Source organism: Drosophila melanogaster, chromosome 2L (assembly GCF_000001215.4).
Source record: "Drosophila melanogaster chromosome 2L".
Lineage (NCBI taxonomy): Eukaryota > Metazoa > Arthropoda > Insecta > Diptera > Drosophilidae > Drosophila > Drosophila melanogaster.
The window spans coordinates 2,745,025-2,767,883 of NT_033779.5; the positions used below are offsets into that span (position 1 = coordinate 2,745,025).

Consider the following 22,859-nt stretch of genomic DNA (forward strand, 5'->3'; position numbering starts at 1 on the left):
CGAAAAAGTAAAAGAAAAATGTAACCCTATGGCAACACCAAGTTAAATTACTTCACCACGATCTGGCAGCCCGGGCGAACATATGATTTTGTTGAAAACAACAGAAAAGGAGGGAAAATCTGGAATTGTTTGTAATTTGTTTGTTTTGCTGTTAAAACGCAAATCAAACCCAAGATGGGTGGCGGAGATCTAGTAAGTAATGTCTCCCAACTGATTATCCGTCAATTACCATTGATTTTTCCCGCAGAATCTGAAGAAATCATGGCATCCGCACACGATGAAAAACCAGGAGCGCGTTTGGAAGGCGGAGGAGCAAGCGAAGATGGAGGAGCGCAAGCTGCAGGATCTGCGCAAGGAGATCAACGAGGAGCGGGACAGAGAGGAACTAAGGCGATTGGGCGAAAGTTCCGGAGTGCTGAGCAATAATGGCGGAGCCGCCGGCGAGGCCAAGCTGGAGTGGATGTACAAAAGTGAGTCATACATGTGAAACTCTTATAAAACTCATTATCCATACATATTTATCTTGCTCCAGACAGCACAGAGCTGATCAACCGCGAGGAGTACCTCCTGGGCCGTAAGATCGACAAGTCCTTTGAGACGCTGCAAGCGGAGGAAAGCCGCCAGGAGCAGAACACAGTGGGTCTCAAGCAAACGATCAACCATGTGGAGCACGACTGTGTGCCCTTCTCCATCCGGACCTACCGCAATGTGCAGTCCAACGAACAGGTGGACATACAGCGCAAGACCCTCGAGGATCCCCTGATGCTCATCAAGCAGCGCGAAATGGAATCCCGTCGAAAGCTGCTTGAGAACCCCGTCAAGCTGAAGGAAATCCATCGCATTCTCAAGACTGAACAGGAACAAAAGGCCGCAGAGGGAAAGAAGAAGAACAAGAAGAACAAAAAGTCTAAGAAATCCAAAAAGAAGAAGAAGAACCGACGATCCAGCAATGAGGAAAGTAGTGACAGCGAGAGCAATGATAGCGACGATGACTTGGACAGAAAATTAGCCCGCCAAGTGAGCAAACTCAAGGGAGACCAAGGTGACCTTAAACTGGACAAGCTGCTGGACGCCAAGTACCGCACCATTTCAAATCAATTAGACATGGCCACCAAGAAGAAAAAGAGCAAGAAATCCAAGAAGAAGAAAAGCAGCGATAGCAGTGACGAAAGTAGTGACGAAGAGGAAGAGCCAAGGAGAAAGCACAAAAGGAGCCACAGCTCAGAGGACAGAAATCAGCGAGAAAGACGCAGGAGTAGAAGCCCCCGGGATAGAAAAAAGCGACAGAGTAGAAGTCCGGAACAAAGGCAAAGGCAAAGGAGTCCAGAAGAGAGAAGGGAAAGGCGCAGGAGCAGGAGCAGAAGTCCCTTAGCGAGAAGACAGAGAAGAACCAGGAGCCCAGAGGACAGAAAAGCCAGACGTCAAAGCAAGGACACTTCAAAGCAGCGCGAGAAACGCAGGAGTAGGACACCTGAAGAGCGTTCCAGATCAAAACGCAGCAGGAGCCGAAGTTCCAAAGGAGATGACAAGCGAAGGATTGCCGAAAGACCGCCTCCCAGCCGTCCCACCGGCAAGCCAAAGTTAAGCGAAGCCGACCGAGAAGCTCGCCTGCGCGAAATGATGGACAACGCCACTTGGAGAGAAGCGGATCGCAGCCAGGTGGTTCGCAAGCACCGAGAAGCATACGCGCGCGAGGAGGCCCAAAATCGTGAACGAGACTTCGACAAGGAGTTCATTAACAAGGAGGTGAAGAAGGCCATTGCCAACCATAACTCAATTGGCGATCGCATCCGGGCCAATCTCAACAACATACAGCGCACCGCCTCCTCAATGGACAGCAACTTTGCCCGCAAATAAACTAGGATTCCTTTATTTCGTATGCATTATATGGTTCCGCAACAAATAGATTCAACACTTTTTAACGTCGTGGTTTGTGCTTACAAGGTAAACGATGCGATTAACATTAATATACCGTATATATGTACGCTTAGGCGCTGGTCAATGCAGCCACGCCTGGCAGTGTCTTGCCCTCCAGGAGCTCCAGCGAAGCGCCGCCTCCGGTGGAGACGTGCGAGACGAGTGCCTCCGTGTTCCACTTGGCGCAGCAAGAGGCAGTGTCGCCGCCGCCGATGATGGAGACGGTGCCGTTCTTGGTGGCGGCCACCACGCCGTCCATGATGGACTTGGTGCCGTTGGCGAAGTTGGGGAACTCAAAGACACCGGGGGGTCTAAAATGGGAAAACCATTATAGGACATTTGGAGAAGTAGCTTCAGTGTGACACCTACCCGTTCCACACGATGAGCTTGGCGCGTGCGATGGGTGCCGCGAAGAGCTCACGGGTCTTGGGACCCACATCCAGACCCATGTGTCCATCGGGAATTCCGGCCTCCACGGTGGCCTCGCTGACGGCAGCGTTCTCGGCGAACTTGTCGCCGCAGACAAAGTCCACTGGCAGATGCAACTGCACGTTATTCTTCTTGGCCTTCTCCACCAGTTTCTCGACGATCTTGGAGCCCTCCTCGTCGAACAGGGAACCGCCGATCTTCATGTTGTTGAGGACCTTCAGGAAGGTGAAGGCCATGCCGCCACCGATGATCATCTCGTTGACCTTGTCCAGAAGGTTCTCAATCAGCTGGATCTTGTCGGCCACCTTGGCGCCACCGAGAATTGCCAGGAAGGGATTTGGTGGCTTGTCCAGGGCCTGCGAGAAGTACTTCAGCTCCTTGTTCAGCAACAGACCAGCTGCGCGCTGCTCGAAGCCATCGCCCATCATGGAACTGTGGGCGCGATGGGCAGTGCCGAAGGCGTCGTTGACATAGACATCGCCCAGCTTGGCCAGGCTGGCACGGAACTCCTTGACCTTGGCAGGATCGGCCTTGACCTTGCCGCCGCTGGCATCCAAGCCCTTGCCCTCCTCCTCCACGTAGAAGCGGACGTTCTCCAGCAGAATGACGGATCCCGGTGCGGGATCCTTGCAAGCGGCCTCCACTTCGCTGCCGACGCAGTCACTTAGGAAGATCACATCCTGGCCAAGCAGGGTCTTCAGCTCAGCGGCCACGGGTGCCAGGGTGTACTTGATGTTCTTGTTGCCATCGGGACGACCCAAGTGGGACATCAGCACCACCGACTTGGCTTTCTTGGAAAGGGCCAACTTGATACTATCCAAGGCAGCGACAATTCTCTGGTTGCTGGTGATCTTGCCCTCCTTGATGGGCACATTGAAGTCGACGCTGCAAAGAAGCACGGGCAATGTTTATGCAACTGAATTTCACGCGAGGATTGGCTTTGGATTACCGCATCAACACCCGCTTGCCCGCCAAGTCCAGGTTTTCGATGCTCAGCTTATTGAAGGCCATCTTTGGATTTTTCTGGATTTTCTGGATACTTCCTGTGCGTGCTAGCAAACTCCGGATTGCGATACCACTGATTCCGCGAATCTTCTTCGTCCTCAACTGCTGTGCGGCAATGTCAGCGCAAGGTCATTTTGTCGGTGAGCTGCTAGGGTTGCATCTCCACTTCCAGGGCGTCAATCCGTGGCAAGCGGTTTTCCGCCGATTGGTAGGTGCCATGCGCAGGATCCAGCTGGGTATACTCCTATTTTGGAGTCCGAAGTTGGTATCGGATTGTATTCTCGTTCGAAAGTTGGATAAAAGTTGTACTCTCCAAATGCAACTCTGTATTTGGCGCCCAAGCAGTGTTGGTAAGTGCTGTCAGCACAGTGCTGTGAAGCATCCGTTCCAAGGGTGTCGAAAAGGGGCCACACAATTCTAAAATTTAAAAATCTATTATTTAAAATATCATTATTTTCATAATATTTAAATATTGTCCATAGATAATCATATGCTAAAAATTAACAAAATAAATGTCTGCATATTCTGACTAGATCATTTAATTGATCATTTGCTATTTACAGTATACAATTTTTTTTATATTAACTTAAATAGAAACCGTTCATATAATATTTTCACTTAAATACATATAAAAATTATTTTTTTTAATAAATTTTTTATAATAAATTTTAACCCCTTAGAACTTTTTTCTTCCACACCCTTGAATGTCTGTTAAATTTTAACTGAAAGTCCGAATTAGTGATTTTTTATAAAAATTTATAATTAATTTATAAAAATAATAAAAAAAAAATTTAATAAATAATAATAATCTACGACGTACATACATATGTCCATACCGTATGTAACAGCCGCCCCTTTGATGTTTGTATGTCAATATGTAATTATTGAATAAATGATTTCTGTTGAGGCCAACAAAGTCAAATCACACAATCTTTCTCGGTGGCCGTTGTTTTATTTTGACTGTGCAAACGGATTCCGCTTATGATGCCATGATGATGGCTCCGCCTCTTCCCCCAATGATTCATTCATTGTTGCCCACTCTGTATCTCTACTCATCTCCGGCGGTCCAAGCAACCACCGGCGGCACTCGGCACTGGCACCACCAAACGCTAACCCACCGCATCACCACCCACCACCCAGCACACGGAACACCACCACCCACCACAAGTGCTCAGTGCAGCGAAATGCATGACGCAGATGGCAAAGTAAGGTATATGGGAACGAACGAGGTTGGGTTGGTTGCTGGCCATTCGGGGGTTTTCTAGCCAAAGTGGCGGGTTTTCAAAGAACTAATCTGCCCAAAGGACCAATTGTAATGTGAGCACATCACTAAAATAATCGATAGATTGCCATATCTGATGGGGTTTTGGGTGGCTGCCTGGGAGACTGGGGTGCGTATAAGCCTATTTGGGGCACTTCAGATGCAGCATTGCAGTGGTAGCGGCTGTCCTCCTTCATCCTTCAGCCAGCCGTCGGAAGAATGTCCACTCACACGTCACGGCTGTGGTGCTCTGCGCAATTAAGGCACCGCCGAGGACCCGGGTACCCACTGGTGATGACACCACGGCGCTGCTGCTGGGTCAGGTGGTATTGGAAATCGAAGACAATGGGGCTGCTTAAATTCATTTTAATAATTGCGTGTAAACCGCCCGTTGACGCAGGTGAAACGCAGGCGAGCAGGTGAGCCGGGCCAGTACATATACCTGGTCGAGTCGCGTCCATGTGGCCCGGCACTCGTGTGGAAACATTAGCACATGCCGGGAAAACGAGACCCGACTCCGAAAGTGTCCAATGCGACGGCGACGGCGATGACGTGCTAGCGCTAGAGATCAAGAATCCAGAGAGTCAAGCAGCCAAACAACAGCCAAGCGACCAAGCGAATCGCCCATCTAGCAACAGTCTAACAATCACTCTAATCGAGTCGTAAACCTGTTCATGTTGTTCCACCCAGCCATCTTGTTGGGTACCTAAGCGCTAGAAGGGACAGCCTATGGTGGCTATTCGTATGCGCTACAATTGGTTTTGTATCTGAACGGTGAGCTGCGCTACTCTTCATACATTGTTTACCATGCTATCGATGATATCATATCGAAATAAAGCTGTCAAAAGAACTGAAACTTCCGTTTTTGAAAAGCCTAACAACCCGATTAGAAGAAATCTATTAAGCACCGCATTAAGCTGAAAGAGCGAAAAACTTAATCGCCGTGAATACAAGCTGATGTGTGTGTTTTAGATACACATGCTAGCTGAAGCGTCTGGCTATCGATTGTGTTTGCATTGAGATTTGTTCGCACCTTTATGCTACAGCAAATTAATGACGCAACAACGTGTAAGTGCACTGGGAGAAATTCCTGAGGCAGGTCAGTAACGACAACGGTCGGGGAAAAATCCCTTGCGTTAGTTTCGTGTTCGAAAGGGCCATAAAATTTCCGAATCGACAGATGTTTGGGTTCCGGGAAGCAGGACCATCCATCCATTTCTGCCTGCTTGAGATCCTACCTACCCGGTGGTTGCCTGCATTTGAAACCGTTGTCTAACCTTGAAGTAACTACGGTCGTACCAACCAAGCCGATAACTCGAGAAATTGGCACAGGTTGTCCTCAGGAATCTAGATACCATTGTTCAACACCGAGAGGTGGTCTCACAAGCCCGATGAGCACGACTATTCGTATCGCGAGAGACCCACCAATCTTGGGCCGACGAGCGTCAAGCCACTCGAACGGATACTGAGAGTTCGGCGGACGGAAAGTGAGACAGTGACAGCCAGAGAAGAACGGTAGGCGGCCCATGGAAGCACAGCGAAATGGAGACGCAAATCGGCTTATCAGGCAGCGATGTTCAGGCAAAAAGTCATCGCTGCTCCTCAAATATGTGATAACTGAGTGGACGACGGGCCACGATTACAGGTGTTTACGTTCACCATGCCGCCTCGGTTGGGATGCCGCGGAACATGTTCGCCGGTTTTAATTAGCGATCCGCCTGTCGACAGTCGTCCGCTCGCTCTGTCGTCGACCGTATTATTCAGATTACCAGATATATAGCCTAGGTATTCGTATTTGCCATTGCTTTCGCACGAAAATAGCTGAAAGCGTGAGAGGCTGTCCAATCGAAACTCGACTGTTGGATACCCGGCAAACGATAGTTATTACCCTTTCGTCGATAGGCTACTGGAAATAGCACCAAGAACCTTATGTCTTCCGGTCGAATTCCTCTAGTATTACTTTATGGGTTGTTATTCCGCTCGTTAATGTGCACATTTTGAATGAACTTGAAGATCAACCTCGCAGTGATTGTCCCACTGATAACACAGATTTATAGAGAAGAGCCAGTACAACTCGAGCACGTTGACTACCAGGTGATATGGGCGATATGTTATAGCCTACTCGGCAGTTCCAGTTTCCCATATATTGGGCGATTCCTGAACCCACTGGGTTCGTGCGGCGAACGAAGCCATCACCATCAAATGGTCGAACCACAAGTGCGGGATCAACAGAAAGATTGGCACATGAAAAAAGAGTCAAGGGTGGACCCAATTCGACGAGTGATAGGCATTGGCATTTAAGTCGAAGTCTTTGGTGGGGCCATTAGGACTTAAGGATGTTTAATATTTCTGGAAATTGCCGATTTCGAAAACTAACCCTTAAATGTTTTCGAATCTTATGGGGTTGCAAATTGCTGTTTTCTTGCTATTTCTCCAGTTCTCTAATTCTAGTTTTAAGACGCATAATCCCGGAATAGAGCATTTCCCCGATTGCGTGCATCTAAATAGTTAGAATCTCAAAAATAGCTGCCCGCTTTCCTGGTCCGCGAAAATCACCTGCTTCCCCACACGTTACCAATCAATTGACCCCAATCCGCGACGACATTGCGTCCCACGCTGGTCCACTCTATAAATACGAATACCGTGCTGAATACAACACACAGCACACACATCTGCATCTGCGGCAACAATGCTGCAACACTTCTTCCCATCGGCAACATCCACATCCACTGTTCTGCTCTGTTCTGTTCTGTTCCACCGACGAACGGTCAGAACGCCACAGAGTGACTGCACCACACACACCACACACCACCATCGCCGCTACCAACCCCCAGACCCCGCCCCCAGGCCCACAAGCGCACCACTGGCGCGCGCAATTTTCAAATTTACCGCCAAACGCGCCCACAACCGTACTCACGGAACCCAAGCAGATTTTGTATGGAATTAATCAGGAAACCCACTCAACTTGTCATTTGCGGATCTAGTTTTGATCGCAGCGCCTCGGGAAAAAGCCCAAAATTAAGCGGATACTACCAGCTATAGCCTCGATCAGTCTCTGAACCGATCCGAACAAAGGTATTCAAGTTATAGGCAAAAATGTCTGCAACCGATTTGGCGCAAGAAGAAGCAAGCGGCAATTTCTAGCCATCGAACGGACGGCAAGCTCAGTCTTGTACGAACCGTCGACGGGAGCACATATCGGTGGTTAGCAAACCAAAGGAAAACGGATATTCCATACATCAGTGGGGCCTACGAGTAAATCCTTTTGCCTGCCGTAGCGCCGCCTGATATATGGCACCTCCTAAAGCCTTACTATATAGATACTATATTATCAGAAAATCACCGCAAAATAATATACCAAAAATCCAACGATCGCTCTGCTCTGGGCTGTTGTTGTTGTCTTATCGACTGCGGCTGTACAAATGCCGCGGCGATTTTTTGAGTGTATTGTATGGGCCAATGGCGTGGGAGAGAGAGAGCGAGTGAGCGTCGTAACGATTTCGGGGAGAGCGAAAAAGAGAGCAGCGAGAGCGTTTAAAGAAAGTTACTCTCTCCTCGAGAGGCAGTGCTTAAATAGACGGCCCGCAGCTGAATCGCATTCAGTGTGTTTGTGTGCTTCGTTCGGTGCGGTTCTCTCTGTCTCTCTCTCGCCTTCCCCGAGTATTTTGCGCTGGTTTTTTGTCAACAACAAGACAATCCACAAAACCAACCCGAATTGTTCTCTATATAACGCAGAAACTAAATAGTTCCGGAAAACCTCAAAGAAACCAATTCAAATATGTCGGCTGCTACGGAACAACAGAACAACGGCGATGTGGCCGTGGAGAAGGTGGCGGCAGATGATGTGTCTGCTGTCAAGGACGATCTCAAGGCGAAGGCGGCCGCCGAGGATAAGGCCGCTGCTGCCGATGCCGCCGGCGACGCGGCCGACAACGGTACGTCAAAGGACGGCGAGGATGCCGCCGATGCCGCCGCCGCTGCCCCCGCAAAGGAATCCGTGAAAGGCACCAAGAGGCCAGCAGAAGTGAGTACTGATCTATGTGACTAGGTAGTTGTTTACGCGGTAAAACCAAAAGGAGGCCCCTCTAATGATTCACTCCAAGCCAATATGCCAGTAGCATAGCATTGTTCGAGGAAAAATTCTAGAAATAGATATACACACGTTTTTCGGAACAGCGCACTCTCCCAATGGCTTACATATGCCCCCAAAAGAGAGAGCGTATAGCTGGCTCGGTTGTGCGTTTGTGTTGTTTACGATTAACCAAGATGATTGCGGGTCCGGCAATCAAAGATTATTGTTGTTAGGTTCAAATCGAGGTTAGGAGGGCCGCCGTGCTTATATAGGCGGGGAGTACAGTTAGCCAGGGCCTTTTCTTTGGTGGGGTGGGTAATGTGTTTTTAATAAACCCATAGGTCATTAGCATTGACGTGTCCGCTGAACAGCGTTACCCAGCAATAGATACATTGTGGCATTACGTCTATAACTCATACGCTTGGCCTTATTTATCAGTCGCTGTGGCTACGGGAATTGCAAATGCAAACGCAAACGCAATTCAGCGCGATGCCAATGCACTCTCTCAATGAAAACACACATTGCCGGCCGGTAAATTACTCATGTCATGTTTGGCCACTTTATTTTTGGTTAGTATCGCCAAGAGCACGCGGTATTCGAACAAGTTTTGGGGGCCTGAAGCAGTCGCATTCCATAATCGAGTAGCACATTTCTTGATAAAAATAAAATAGTTCGGCCAGTAAGGCAGATAAATTGGCAAATCAAGCGCTTTTCTCAGACTCAAACTCGAAATAAAAATGTACAGTTTAACGGGAGCGTTCTCTCGCTCTCTCTCTCTCTCCCCGGAGAAAGATAGATACAAATAGAGAGCGCTGCTAACTCTCTCCCTCGTAATTTGTATACACACCGTTTTGTCTGTTTGCGTATGTGCTTACATTTATCTTTCACTTTTTTTTCTGCTCTGCCTTATGCGTATTTATTTTAGTACATAAAACAAGACGGCTAAACAGGGTGTCGCAAAAGTTAGTTGGGTTTCTTCGGGATTCAATTGAATAATGATCATTATCCCATGATCATGAATTAGTTGAGATACGTTTGGCACGGATAATTCTTAGTGGTACAGTAACGAATTGTATAGATTTCAAGAATAGTTTTGAAAATTATTCGTTGGTTTCCATATCTTTCGATTCCAAACAACAGATTAGCTTTTGTCCCTATAAATGTATCTTCACGCTTAGAAAACACAAACTAAAACCTCTAACTAAATCAAGATACATTGATTACCCAGTTATAACACCAGTAATAGTAGGCTTAGTTCTTGCCAATACAGATACACCCTGTTCGTCTTAATCCTCTATTGGCCTTTTCTCGAGTTCTGGGTCTCGTGACTTATGCTGTAAGCGAAGTGAAAAAGGGGGGCGATGGGTGGCCATTAATTTTGCACATTTTTCCACAGTCCGATTGTTTTTCGCTTCTTCCGCTTTGTAACAGTCTGGTAAATAGGGCCCTTGTGTTGCGGCTTCTCTTCGACTTGGGAACGTGACCGCCTATATACTGCCATAAACCATATACCATTATGTGTATCTTGTTGTTGGTTGGTCAGCGGCAAAAGTTAAACCCACGCATGTTGTTGTTTTGCGCCTTTTTCGCTGCCGACGTCGCTGCAGCAGCTGTCGTTCGGATGGCTGTGAGTGAGAGCGAGAGATTCATTCATGCAGTTCAGGTACAGTTTACAGTGCTGCGGATTCAGATGCTCTCTCTCTGGCGCTCTCGCCCGCTCTCTATCTTACAGGGCACGCTTCGTTTCGTATCTCACGGATGCGGATACATATGTCGCTGCCGGCGTCGCTGCTTATTGTTTTTTTTTCCTTCCCCCTTATGTAGTAAATATGTCGCCTTGTACATACGGAGCACAGATGTAATGTAGCGCGGTTGCACTTGTAATCCACTCTCTCACGTACTCTCTCTCCCGCTGTCTCTTTTTGCCGCAGCGAATTACATTGGCGCGCGCATTTTTCAAATGTTTTTTTACGGCGAAAATAACGATTTTCGTCGCTGCTTGTTTTGTGTGCTGAAAATATACATTTTATGACTATGTACACACGCACAGGAAGTTGAGAGGGGTATTGGATGCCCTTGATCAAGGAGATGTGTGGGTTTGAGTTGGGCGCGTAGGACCATTTCGCTCCGTAATTCTCCCTAATATCCTTTAGTTTGTTTCTCAGATTAATATCAAAAATGCATAATTAATAGTGACGGGCCCCTTATTTCTGTTCAATAAACTTGCTTGTAATACAGTAAATCATCAGCGGAACAAAAACCAAAGGAACTCTACTAACTTCTCTTTTTTCGCTTCCAGGCCAAATCCGCAGAATCAAAGAAGGCCAAGAAGGCCGCGGCCGCCGATGGAGATTCCGATGAGGAAGAGGCTCTGGAGGAAATCATCGAGGGCGACAGTGAAATCGAGAGCGACGAGTACGACATCCCCTACGATGGTGAGGAGGATGACATTGAATGTGATGGTGAGTTCACGGAAGCACTTCCCTTTTCCACATCAATCTAATCCCCGGATTTTCCCTTTCCCTTACCCGCGCAGATGATGATGATGATAATGATGACGGTTCCGGCTCGGACGATCAGGCGTAATAATAATGTAGTCAAAAATACAAACAAAAACAAACAAAAATTTAAATTAATAATAAATAAAAGTTACAAGCAAAAACAAAACAAAAAAAATATAATAATAAACCAACAAGCAGAAAATAAACCACAACAAGGAGAAAATGAGGAGGAGGAGGAGAAAAAAACCACAAAAAAATCGCAAAAGTATATAATTTTTATGTTTAAGAAATAATTTTTTATTTCTTACCTTATTTTAATTGTATTTTATGTGTACTTTTTTTATAAAAAACTACAAAACAAACAAAAATTGTAATTGAAGGCATTTTCGTATAAACGCAACCTATACGGAATCCAACAAAAAGTAAACATCCCCACTATATACAAGAACAAAACAAAACCAAAATCTTTCTTTCCTTTATCTCATAAGTCCTAATTTAAACGCCCAGTTGATGCGTAAACCAAGATATACAAAGATTTCAAATGTAGCGTAAACGAAGCCCGCGAATTAAACACAGATACACTACACTCACACACACACACGATATTCAAATTCATTATTAAATTAGACGTTACATTTGTGAATGAATGATCGATCGAAAGAAGCAAAAATACAAAAGTGAACATTTGAAAATGAACATGATTATGAACATGAAAAAGAAACAGCAAATGCAATTAAATACAAAACAAATAAAACATAAAAATTGTATTTAAATAAATCGCAAAAATCATTGAAACCCCATACTCGACAAGCATTCAATGACACTCAAGTTTTAGCTATGGTTTCAAAAATTTCGCGCCCATTGTGGCCACAGTCACCCGAATTTCCCAAACCCAAGGCACTGGGACTTAGTTGGTCTTCGCTTTTGGGGCAAATACAAAAAAAAAAAACAAAAAAAAATGAAAGGAAAACATCGGGAAGTTTGAGTTCTAACCTTCTGTTTCGTTTCAGCATTTAACTATAAACTATGACTAATCTTAAGTACTTATGTCAGTATTAAAGCGAGGGCTTTATTATTCTGTTGATAAGTTGTGCGAGCGAGTCGTTGATAAGCCTAATTCATTTGTAAATTGTAAAAACCAACTCGAGAATCGAAAAACGAGCAAGAAAATAAACTTTTAATGTTACATGTATCTAATTAGTAAGGGCATCCAAACTATTTATACACACACCCCGTACGACGAGTTCTCAATATAAACATATAACGACTGATATTTCAAAACGAATCGTGCCCAGCTGGTCAATCACGGCACTCGACACCGAAACCACCCAACCACCACCATCCTCGAATCTAAACGATTTGTCCCGGAAAGACAGACCAGCCCAACATACACACACAATCCACCCACTGACCCAGATCCAAACTCCAAGAGGCTTAAAGCTGGTAATGCCAACCAGCAACTGAATAATTGAGTGCAATTAAACCAATATGCCCAAGATAAATCATCCGATTTGATAACTGATAAACAATAGCGATATCACAGACAATGTTAAAGAACTATGCATTTTTGTAAATACCAATTACTCATGTATCTGCTCCGTGCGAGAATAACATCTAGTAGCGCGAAAGGGCAAAAAGAGAAAAGAACCACGAATCGAAAACGAGAATAAGAAACAATTTTGAACGATGAAATAAATTATTGTAATTACGTAAAAGCGAAAACCGTACGTACATACCACCCATTTGGCATCTGTTCCGATGCCAATAAAAGTTTGTTTCAATTGCAGTTGGCCATTTTGGGTGGGGCAATCACCTCGCTTCGGTGTTCCCAGGGGTAGTAGTTCTTAGCCAGGAGCATGTACGTATGTAGGTACATAATTCATAGATTGGCCGCCCCTACATTACTCCGATCCATCCCTTCCATATCCCAGTTTTCGTTCGGGGGTTGACGAGCTGGTTCCCACAATCCTCCCTATGAAAGAAATCATATACTAAGGGATGATGGAAAAATTCAATCGGAAATTTCCTTTGATTAAGTACCTTTTTCGGATTGAAAATCGATTAGCCTTAGCAGATGCCTATTAAAAAAACGAATGATGAAATTCCGGGCTCTTCGTTGGGCAAATGAAGTTGAGCTACTTTTATATTCAAATTCAAATATAAGCGCAAAAATTTCTAAAAGTTTAAGAGCTTTTAAGTTTCATAAGCCATTTCTTTCATTTATTTCAACTTTTATTAAAATTATTCTCCATATTATTTAGTATCAAATTTAAGAATAAACGCCTAAAAAAGTTTATCTTTTAATTAAAATACAACTTTAATTTGATGCTATTGCACGAGTCATGATGATGCCAAGTACCTGGTGACCTTCAGTATGCACAAATGCTCGCCAGGAATGCGTCGCTCCATGAACTTAACAGCCCGGAACTGGAGGCCCTCTAAGTATTTGATAATCTCCTCCGGCTTGTTCTCCCGCAGCAGGAGTAGGTAGAGCACGCCTCGAGGCGAAAGAATGTCATCCAATTGCTTGAGTAGAATGTCCGTGACGCGTCGCCCGTCCTGTCCACCAGCCCAGGAGAAAACCAGATTGCGATCCGTTGAGGATTCGCTGTGCGAATCGAACTGTTGCGTCTGCAGCTCCTCGTCACTGGTGACTACATAGGGCGGATTGAAGAGCAGCACGTCCACGGATCGCGGACGCAGTGCATCCGCTAGGCTGCAGCGAATGCTATCCAAGCGAGCGCCATTCCGAGTCGCAGTTCTTCGAGTGGCATTGCAGGCTTTGGGATTGATATCCGTAGCTAGGCACAGCGAAAAGCCAGCCAGTTTCTTGGCCAGCGCCGTGATGATCACACCCGAACCGGAGCCCAGTTCGACGCAGAGACTCGGCTGTAGCCGGTCCAGGTACTCCAGATCCTTTTCCAGGGCATCCAGCAGCAGGAACGAGTCCTCCGCTGGCTCGTAAACGTGCTCGAAATCTTCTGGGCTCAAGTGGTCGGTGTAGGGCGTCTCCATGACGAACAGTAATTGGATTTAGGATATGTTGGTGCTGAGCGCGGAATCGAGAAGCGCCTGTCGCCGCCGCTGCTCCTTCTCTATCAGCTTGTGCAGACCCGTCAGCCGCTCCTGGCTGGTCACCAACACGTTGCTTATGACCGTCACCTTGTGCTTGACGTTCAGCAGCTCCTTCACCTTGTCCGCGAACTCGGGTATCTGACTCTGCGCCTTTTCGATGTCCCTCAGCTGGGCGGCCAGTGCATCCAGTTGGCCACGCAGCTCAGCCTGCAGCTGGATGGTGGAGGCCACGCGCTCGTCCAACCGCTCGATCGTCGGCTTGAAGAGATTGGTGATGCCCTCGGCGAGGATGTCGCGCGTGGGATTCGTGCAAAAGTTCTCCGTGTTCTCCTCCAAGGAAGTCACGGTGCTGTCCGAATCCATTGCAGAATTCTGATCAGAAAACTGATTAGAGATGTTGTTGCGAGCAACCAATGGTATCGATGTATCGACTACATAGGGGTGGCAAGTATTAAGATATAAAAACCGAGTAGCTTTATTGCTCAAAAAACGAATTCACATAAGCTAAAAAATATTTGACTGTAAAAATATTTTAATTATTTTTAATGGTCCTTAATGTTTGACGCACTTGACAACCCTGAATAATTTCAAAAAGTCCTGCAGACTATCGGACATTCACCTTTCAAAGTTATCGCATGCCACCTCCTTGCGTTATCGATACACGGGATGTACGCAATCAGCCATCGCTAATAAAGTATAATAATAAGTAATTAAGAAATTTTATGCGCTGATTAAAGCTGCCGATGAAATGGATACGTACTCGGTGGACGTGGTGTACCAAGCAATCAGCGCCCTCTTCCAAGGCAACAATCCCAAGGAGCAGGAGAAGGCCAACAAATGGCTCCAGGACTTCCAGAAGTCGGTGAGTGATAATCGCCCGGTGTACGAAACCTTCGTGCGATTGCTAAGTTTTTTTTTGGACTTCCTTAAAGATCTATTCTTGGACGATTGCGGACGAGCTGCTTCACCAGAAACGAGACCTGCACGCCAACTACTTTGCTGCGCAGACCATGCGGAACAAGATACAGAACTCCTTCAGCGAACTGCCACCGCACACGCACGAATCTCTGCGGGATTCACTGATCACACACATAGGCCAGATCGACGAGCAGACGGACAATGTGATTGTGACGCAGCTCAGTCTGGCGGTTGCCGATCTGGCCCTGCTGATGGCCAGCTGGCGGGAGCCGATCAACGATCTTCTGGTGACACTGGCGCCACATCAGTGCGCCATCTGGCCCCTGCTGGAGGTGCTCAAGGTGCTTCCCGAGGAAATAGACTCACGGTATCTGCGGCTGGGCGCCAATCGGCGCGAGGAGGTGCACAAGCAGCTGGACGCCAGCGCAGAGTGTGTCCTAAAGTTCCTGTGTATGTGCCTACAGCGGGAGGATCTCGACCAGCAGCGCGTGTGGAATGCGGCGTTGCGCACCTACAGTGCCTGGCTGGTGATCCATGCCTTTCCCGTCTCGCACGTGTACAACAACGCCCTCACACAGCTGGCCTTCCGGTTGCTCTCGCTGCCGGAGACCAGTGGAAAACTGCACGACAATGCCACCGAATGCGTGTGTGCGCTGCTCTCCTGCATAAACACACGACAGGATGGCGCCAGCGATCCGGAGTCCTCTTTCGAGGCACAACTCTTTGGAGCTGTCTGCATGCTGGAGACTCCCTATCACTTGAGTGTGGCGCACGAGGACACCGACAAGACGATCAACTACTGCCGAATTTTCACCTCGTTGTGCGATGCCTTCTTCTACGATTTATTGGCCGATGCCCAGAAGCCACACTACAGTTTGAAAGGACTGGATCTTGTGCTGCTTTGCGTCGGACACTTCGACTACGAGGTGGCCGAGATCACCTTCCACCTGTGGTACAAACTCTCCGAGGATCTATTCCAGCGCAACGAGGATAAGCTGACGGTTCTATTCCGGCCGCACATCGAGCGGCTGATCAGCGCCCTGTTTCGCCACTCGCAAATGGAGAGCGACCACGACGGGCTCATCGAGGAGAACAACAATTTCTTTGTGAGTGTGTGATATTGAGAAATTTTAGCAGTTTTCTTTGAAGTTGGGTATTTTAATTGAATAGGCATTTATGGCTAGAGTCGGTTTATTTAGAAATGAGTACAAGAAGTTTGATTAGTTTTCTACATTATCAACGTTAAATTAATATAATGCCTTGAAGTTAATTGTACTAATCTTAAAACAAATGAATTGCAGGACTTTCGACGCAAGGTCTCAGATCTAATAAAAGACGTGGCCTTCATAGTGGGATCTGGAGCGTGCTTCAAGCAAATGTTTCATATCCTGCAAGCTCCAGAAACTACGTGGGAGTCCACAGAGGCAGCACTGTTCATTATGCAGAACGTGGCCAAAAATATACTTCCGTACGTATGCAGCTGTTTATTACCATGTCAGATTTACAATACTTACCTTGCAGAGATGAGAACGAAGTGATCCCCAAGGTGGTGGAGGCGATTCTCAATATGTCGGAGCAAACGCACATAGCAGTTAGGTACACTGCGATTCTACTGATCGGCGAACTGTGCGACTGGATTGAGAACCATCCTGAATCGCTGGAGGCAGTCCTAAACTTTTTGCTGTACGCCCTGCAGCAGAAAAATGGCTTGGCGCCAGCTGCGGCCATTGCATTGACTTCCATTTGCTCCGCCTGCCGACAGAAGATGGTGTGCCATATAAGCGGTCTTGTGGAGATCGCCCGCAGTCTGGACAGCTTTCAAATAAACAACGATGTGGCAATAGGATTGCTAAAGGGCATATCGCTTATACTGACACGCCTGCCACGCGAGCAACTGCAGCCTGCTCTGCGGGAAATCGTCGGCTTCCAGCTGCAACCACTGGCACAATTGGTGGACAGCACTGGCAGTACTCCTCAAAAGGGAGAGCGCACCGATCCCGTTTACTGGATAGACCGCGCCTGCGCCATTATCCGACACACGAATCCAGACGTTCCCGACAACGTGGAGCACCCCACGGTAGCTATTCTGAACGACGCCTGGCAGCTGATATCGCGGGTGATGGATAAGTACCAGAGTGATCTGCGTATCATGGAGCGCACCTGCCGACTGATTCGCTACGGCATTCGGATGGTGAGAAAGCAAGCAATGATGCTGGTGGAACCGCTGATCAAACAAATGGTCGTGCTGTATTCTGTGCAGCACCACAGTTGCTTCCTCTACGTGGGTTCCATACTGGTGGACGAGTTCGCAAAGTCCAGCGAGTGCATTGGCGGACTTTTGGAGATGCTTCAGGCATTTATAGAGCCCACATTTGGCCTGCTTCAGATGGAGAACGGTCTAAAAAATAACCCCGACACAGTGGATGACTTCTTCCGTTTGGCATCGCGTTACCTGGACTGTTGTCCCCACCAGCTGCTCCAGAGCAGTCTCATCACGCCGATCTTCCAGTGTGCGCTAATAGCCTGCTCCTTGGACCACCGCGAGGCCAACTCGTCTGTGATGAAGTTCTTTATCAACCTGTTGGTTTGGGGCAGATCGAATAACCATAGCCGGAACACCGAGTGCCGTCCCTTGGTGGTGGAGCTGGCCAGTCAGCATGGCGGTGCTCTGGTGATGAACCTGATCCAGGCATCCGTCTTTCAGCTGCACTCCTACATGCTGGTGGATGTGGCCGAGGTGCTCCACGAACTGAAGCAGGTGGTGGGCAACGAGCGGATGCAGCCCTTCCTGGCCCAGGCGCTGGAGGCACTGCCCAAAAAGAACAGCGGTGGCTACGTGACAGCCACGCAGCAACAGCTGGACGAATTTAGCAGCACAGTTCTGAGGTGAGGATTTGCCATCAGACGTTTTGTATTTTATTCATAATATATTATATTTCCTTTTGTAGAGCGGACACAACGAAAGCCATTTCGCAAGCCTTGAAAACCTTCACGCGACTCTTTCGCTAATCAGGGAGATGCATGAGTTTGGATTCGGATGATTCTGTACATTTTGAATGATGTATGTAATGTGGCAAGGGTGCTAGGAATTTTGTTAAAAACGCACGTACCCCTCTATTTATAATATAGTTGAATCGATTGTTTGACGTAATAAGTTATATATAATTTGAATTGTACATTTTGAGTGCGGTCAAGAGATCCTCACAGAATTTAGCAGTAAGTTATTTACATCAGCGTGCACTCCTAGCTCTAAGTTTAAAACCTAAAATGACTCACAAACAAGCATAGGCATAAGGCAAACCATTAAATATATACCATTTAGATATAATTGACCACATTTGTTCTGCAAAACACTTGAGTATAATATTTATTTATTGAAAAAGCAATCACAAGACATTGGGCTGGAAGAAAAAAAAAACAAAAAAGTCTGGGAGCTGCGTTGTTCGTTTGACTTGTCTGATATTTCCGCAGGCTGATATGGAATTCTGGGCATGGATTTTGAGACACTGCGTCATGGACATTCGATGATGGATTTGTGAATTATGTACGTTGCACGGCTTAATCACAACTCCCACTGGGTACAAACTACAAACTAGACGATTGAAGAGATATCAAACAATACGTAACATGAAACATAAATATGCTTAGACTAACCTTTAAGTTACCAAAGCAGTACGTTACGAACAGAACCTTTTTGTTTCGAATTACATTTAGTCGCAATATTAATGTAAGCTATTAATAAGAACCAATTTTAGTTAAATTATTTGAAAATCTTTGATTTAGTTATAAAAATCTAACATTTTAATTTGAAAATCAGAGTTTTAAAATAACGAATTAAACATTTAGACGAAGAGACGTACATACTTTTTTTTTTTAATTGTTGTCTTAAATTGGTTATGCTTTGTGACACATTGTTCGCACGAACGGACTACTTTGGAGGACAAAGGGGGTACATATGGGCTCTACCTCAAAGGTTGATAAATACTTCTTTCACCTTAAAACTAATTGCACACATTATCTAATTGCACTTTTCGCCGGACAGCTAAAGACTACAGAACAAAATATTAAACTAATGGATGAAAATTGTAGCGGAGATTCACGATTCAAATTGTTTCAGTGCGAGGATCGATCTTGTGTATAGCCTGCATGAGGCTCTCGGTGTTCGCCGTGTTGATGCCCTGCTTGGACATGTCAGTCAGTCGGTCGGTGATTGGCTTTTGGTCCTGGCCGCGCTGCCACCTGAAAGGATGAGATATTCAGATTAGCCTTTTTCTTAATGCGGAAAGATTCGATTGGACTCACCACAGATGGGCGCAGGTGTGAAGCAGGGGAATGTAGAGCGGCAGCAGATCAATATCGCACAACGTCTCGAAGCGACTCAGTGCCAGCAGGGCCCACCTCTCGGCCGCGTGATGAGGCACTGGGGATGAGGTGCAGGCAGCCACTAGACGGCAGAGTATCAAAAGCACCGGCCTCGATCGATTCATGTATATCTTGTTCAGCAAGCGGAAACAGTTCTCCAGAATAGGTATGGCCATTTCGTTACGCCGCTCATCCAGAAACTGGCACGCCCTGGTCAGTTCGTCGTGCTGCAGGAAGCGCAGGAAGTACTCCGAGTCCCGGAGCATCGCCTGGCTTGCCACATACGTGAGGAATGCCTCGAAGGCTGCACTCCGTTCGCCGATCAGCTCGGACTTGAAGTTACCCATCAGGACCTTGGCTGGGAAGTACTTGTTGGCCATCTCCGCCGGATGCTGCCGCTTAAGGCCCAGATAAAGCTCCCGAAAGTCGGTGTATCGGCGCTCAATCTTTGCCGGCTGAGTGTCCTCCGTGGCTCCATCCTGCTTAACAGTGAGCTCATAGACCACGAACCGCTTGATCTTCACATCCTCGCCATCGGGCGGCATTATGTGGGCCAGCAAGATGTCAAAGCGGAGCACGGTGCTCCCATCCGTGGTCGGCTTATACTCAGCACTTGTGGCTCGCTCCCAGACACCTAAGAAGATACAGACAATATTCGCCTTAGAGATTATCCACTGTACCTACATATTTTGCGAGTGTGAGATAATGGTTACACAAACCTTTTTGGAGCGCCTTATCGGATTCGGGAGGGGGAATGTCGAGGGCCGCCGCCTCGATGGCTGGACTGTCCAGCTCATCCGGACCGGGTGGATCCCCATCGAAGGTAGGCTGGTGGTGCAGGCGCTTGGCCATCACGGCGTGAACTGGGGTAAAAGAAAAAACGAAACCAAATGAACGACGAACTGCTAATTGGAGGTTTCACTGTGCTCACTGGGCATACGGGTTCTATGAATCTCTTTGTGATTTCTCGCTGGGCTGCTGTTTTCGATCCGCAGCTGGGCACTTGCAATTCGCTTCTGGTTTACGGCGGATTATGCGGTTGGCATAGTTGTTGAGTCAATTTACAGTGACTAATTCCGCCCCAAACAAAAACATTGCAAGTGGGACGGAGGCCTTTGTTTTGTGCGTGTGAATCCCGCATAGGCGGCCTCTGTAACACCCTACGCGGGTATGGCTCTTAGGGAACATTTAGAATAACTATATTCTAAATTTTTGAATAATATTAAATATTTCTATAAATTGTATAATGATTTAGTAGGCTACAATTTTTATGAGCTCTAATACATATCGTGTACTTTAGCAACAAGTTATTTTTGAATTAACAGACTTTATATAGTAGGGTATGAAGACATTAGTGCTCTGCAGTCTGGCAGCTTTCAAAAATGTATCTTCAAAAGCGGTCCTAATATACCCTTTCTGTAGTTCAGTAGATATTACTTTTAAAGGCTGGATTTGGTTTTTATATACAAATTAAAGCAAAGGATAGGTAATTAGGCAATTAAGTTAAGATTAAAAGATTCCCATTTGTTTGGATAATTCTCGCAGTTTAAATAATTTGTATACTTTTGCGTGACGCACAAGCTAATGTACTCATCTGTGTAGGGTATGTACACTACTAAAACGTACAGTGTGGCAGCCCGAATGGCACTGCAAAAGTCTGGCAACTCTATGCGAGTCTCTGCTTCCTCTTCCCAAGTAAACCAAAACACCCACAGAGCAAAAGAAAAAACAGTAATAATACAAAGACAAGATGACGTTGCCCGAGTTCTTTGGCTGCACCTTCATCGCCTTCGGACCGCCCTTCGCCTTGTTCGTCTTCACCATCGCCAATGATCCAGTGCGGATCATCATTCTGATTGCGGCGGCATTCTTCTGGCTGCTTTCCCTGCTGATCTCTTCCCTGTGGTATGCCCTGATTCCGCTGAAGGAGTTCCTGGCATTTGGCGTGGTCTTCTCGGTGTGCTTCCAGGAAGCCTTCCGGTACATCATCTACCGGATACTGCGCAGCACGGAGCAGGGATTGCACGCCGTGGCGGAGGACACGCGAGTGACGGACAACAAGCACATCCTGGCCTATGTCTCCGGCTTGGGATTCGGCATTATATCCGGGATGTTTGCACTGGTCAATGTGCTGGCTGATATGGTGAGTGCAGCAAAGGTGCGTAATGTGCTCCGAGCAATGACAGATCTTTTGGTTTTTAGAGTGGTCCCGGCACCATGGGCTTGAAGGGCGGAACTGAGCTATTCTTCGTCACCTCGGCTGCCCAGGCGTTGTCGATTATCCTGCTGCACACCTTCTGGAGCGTTATTTTCTTCAACGCATTCGACACAAACAACTATATCCACATAGGCTATGTGGTTTTCAGCCACCTGTTCGTCTCCCTGATAACTCTGCTCAATGCCAATGAGCTTTACACGACCACTCTGCTGATAAACTACTTGGTCACCATACTTACGGGAGTCCTGGCCTTCCGGGTGGCTGGAGGAACATCTCGCAGTTTCAGAAAATTCATAACATGCCAGTAAACATACTCCTAGTATTAACCGCCTAGTTAATAGCTTTTGTATAACATTATAAAAAAAAACAAATTACCTTGTATATGCTCGATTAGTTACGCATTCTATGGACTTAAATCCCTTTACTAAATGGATTTCTTGAAAGAATGAGAATGCATTAAGATCCCAAGGTCTTTCGCAATAAATTCCCAAAACACAGATCTTAAGATACATTATTTTTAATGAGAAAAAAACTACTACAATGCATGCCATTATCTACTGACTATAGTCCACTTTCCTAACATTAATACCGTAGTCGGCCAAAGCCGGCTGCAGATCCTCCATGGTCAAGGTGAACTTGCGGTCCTTGGCCTTCGATCCTCCCGGTGTATTGGTGGTTTGCATATGGGTGCGCGCCTTGGAGTGCTGCAGTGCATCGTCGATGATGTCGGACATGTACTTCTGGGCGGCTAGGCTGATCAGCCGAACGATGCGCTTGTCGTCCGACTGAAAGCCTCCCATGTTGAGATAGTGCGAGGTGACCGCATCCGGAATCAATGGAGTATAATCTTCCAGCTGCGACATGAAGTCGCTGAGATGCGAAGATGGTGTGGTCCTATCCCGATCTCCACCGCCACCTCCTCCCGAGGATTGTCCATGACTGCTTGCGCCACCGGCGCTGTTGTGGTAAATAATTCCGAAATTGGAGCCCACCATCGAAAAAAGTGTACAATACAAATTAAACACAGTGCAGACGTAGTGATGGGAGATGCTAGTTATCGAATTATTCCGTATTGTTGCTGCCAGTGCTATCGATTCTTCT

The 22,859-nt window shown here is 46.8% G+C and overlaps 9 protein-coding genes and 1 long non-coding RNA gene across 20 annotated transcripts; 4 read left to right on the top strand and 6 right to left on the bottom strand.

Moving 5' to 3' along the window:
- Positions 1 to 73: 73 nt before the first annotated feature.
- On the top strand, positions 74 to 1,920 carry Cwc25. Its single transcript, NM_134861.2, has 3 exons — positions 74 to 192; positions 248 to 470; positions 533 to 1,920. The coding sequence occupies exons 1-3, from the start codon at positions 175 to 177 to the stop codon at positions 1,855 to 1,857; spliced, it is 1,566 nt and encodes a 521-aa protein (NP_608705.1). The 5' UTR covers positions 74 to 174; the 3' UTR covers positions 1,858 to 1,920.
- Positions 1,856 to 8,044, bottom strand: Pgk (Phosphoglycerate kinase). 5 transcript variants are annotated; one of them, NM_001273029.1, is made up of 4 exons: positions 7,971 to 8,044; positions 3,296 to 3,768; positions 2,287 to 3,231; positions 1,856 to 2,228 (listed from the first exon to the last, which is right to left on the bottom strand). In NM_001273029.1, exons 2-4 carry the CDS (start codon positions 3,355 to 3,357, stop codon positions 1,988 to 1,990), a joined length of 1,248 nt encoding a protein of 415 aa, NP_001259958.1. In that variant the 5' UTR covers positions 3,358 to 3,768; positions 7,971 to 8,044; the 3' UTR covers positions 1,856 to 1,987. The 5 variants fall into 5 exon arrangements, with proteins under 5 accessions (NP_001259958.1, NP_001259957.1, NP_001259956.1 ...); NM_001273028.1 differs by lacking the exon at positions 7,971 to 8,044 and adding an exon at positions 5,890 to 5,965; NM_001273027.1 differs by lacking the exon at positions 7,971 to 8,044 and adding an exon at positions 5,055 to 5,123.
- Bacc (Bacchus) lies at positions 7,421 to 12,951 on the top strand. 4 transcript variants are annotated; one of them, NM_001273031.2, is made up of 4 exons: positions 7,421 to 7,816; positions 8,348 to 8,636; positions 10,984 to 11,146; positions 11,221 to 12,896. In NM_001273031.2, the coding sequence occupies exons 2-4, from the start codon at positions 8,391 to 8,393 to the stop codon at positions 11,268 to 11,270; spliced, it is 459 nt and encodes a 152-aa protein (NP_001259960.1). In that variant the 5' UTR covers positions 7,421 to 7,816; positions 8,348 to 8,390; the 3' UTR covers positions 11,271 to 12,896. The 4 variants fall into 4 exon arrangements, with proteins under 4 accessions (NP_001259960.1, NP_001245850.1, NP_608706.1 ...); NM_001258921.3 differs by having other exon boundaries at positions 7,776 to 7,813; positions 11,221 to 12,951; NM_134862.4 differs by having other exon boundaries at positions 7,776 to 7,816; positions 11,221 to 11,639.
- lncRNA:CR44772 (long non-coding RNA:CR44772) lies at positions 12,916 to 13,152 on the bottom strand. Its single transcript, NR_124037.1, has one exon. It is a non-coding gene; the product is annotated as a long non-coding RNA:CR44772 (long non-coding RNA).
- A 250-nt stretch (positions 13,153 to 13,402) lies between these two features.
- HemK2 (HemK methyltransferase 2) lies at positions 13,403 to 14,653 on the bottom strand. Its single transcript, NM_001032050.2, has one exon. The coding sequence runs from the start codon at positions 14,198 to 14,200 to the stop codon at positions 13,526 to 13,528; it is 675 nt and encodes a 224-aa protein (NP_001027221.1). The 5' UTR covers positions 14,201 to 14,653; the 3' UTR covers positions 13,403 to 13,525.
- On the bottom strand, positions 13,403 to 14,653 carry Snapin (SNAP associated protein). The gene has a single exon (NM_164499.2). The coding sequence runs from the start codon at positions 14,621 to 14,623 to the stop codon at positions 14,219 to 14,221; it is 405 nt and encodes a 134-aa protein (NP_722835.1). The 5' UTR covers positions 14,624 to 14,653; the 3' UTR covers positions 13,403 to 14,218.
- A 246-nt stretch (positions 14,654 to 14,899) lies between these two features.
- Positions 14,900 to 18,865, top strand: Tnpo-SR (Transportin-Serine/Arginine rich). Of its 2 annotated transcripts, none has more exons than NM_001273032.1 (5): positions 14,900 to 15,122; positions 15,193 to 16,284; positions 16,480 to 16,646; positions 16,700 to 18,064; positions 18,127 to 18,865. In NM_001273032.1, exons 1-5 carry the CDS (start codon positions 15,009 to 15,011, stop codon positions 18,185 to 18,187), a joined length of 2,799 nt encoding a protein of 932 aa, NP_001259961.1. In that variant the 5' UTR covers positions 14,900 to 15,008; the 3' UTR covers positions 18,188 to 18,865. The 2 variants fall into 2 exon arrangements, with proteins under 2 accessions (NP_001259961.1, NP_608708.2); NM_134864.4 differs by having other exon boundaries at positions 18,127 to 18,586.
- Snx21 (Sorting nexin 21) lies at positions 18,392 to 20,641 on the bottom strand. Of its 2 annotated transcripts, none has more exons than NM_001273033.1 (4): positions 20,481 to 20,641; positions 20,260 to 20,403; positions 19,481 to 20,174; positions 18,392 to 19,417 (listed from the first exon to the last, which is right to left on the bottom strand). In NM_001273033.1, exons 2-4 carry the CDS (start codon positions 20,390 to 20,392, stop codon positions 19,282 to 19,284), a joined length of 963 nt encoding a protein of 320 aa, NP_001259962.1. In that variant the 5' UTR covers positions 20,393 to 20,403; positions 20,481 to 20,641; the 3' UTR covers positions 18,392 to 19,281. The 2 variants fall into 2 exon arrangements, with proteins under 2 accessions (NP_001259962.1, NP_608709.1); NM_134865.3 differs by having other exon boundaries at positions 19,054 to 19,417; positions 20,472 to 20,641.
- Positions 20,642 to 21,208: 567 nt separating this feature from the next.
- aph-1 (anterior pharynx defective 1) lies at positions 21,209 to 22,257 on the top strand. Of its 2 annotated transcripts, none has more exons than NM_001273034.1 (2): positions 21,209 to 21,683; positions 21,743 to 22,257. In NM_001273034.1, the coding sequence occupies exons 1-2, from the start codon at positions 21,291 to 21,293 to the stop codon at positions 22,064 to 22,066; spliced, it is 717 nt and encodes a 238-aa protein (NP_001259963.1). In that variant the 5' UTR covers positions 21,209 to 21,290; the 3' UTR covers positions 22,067 to 22,257. The 2 variants fall into 2 exon arrangements, with proteins under 2 accessions (NP_001259963.1, NP_608710.1); NM_134866.3 differs by having other exon boundaries at positions 21,743 to 22,130.
- A 4-nt stretch (positions 22,258 to 22,261) lies between these two features.
- Taf10b (TBP-associated factor 10b) lies at positions 22,262 to 22,821 on the bottom strand. Its single transcript, NM_058070.6, has one exon. The coding sequence runs from the start codon at positions 22,751 to 22,753 to the stop codon at positions 22,313 to 22,315; it is 441 nt and encodes a 146-aa protein (NP_477418.1). The 5' UTR covers positions 22,754 to 22,821; the 3' UTR covers positions 22,262 to 22,312.
- Between the last annotated feature and the right edge of the window lie 38 nt (positions 22,822 to 22,859).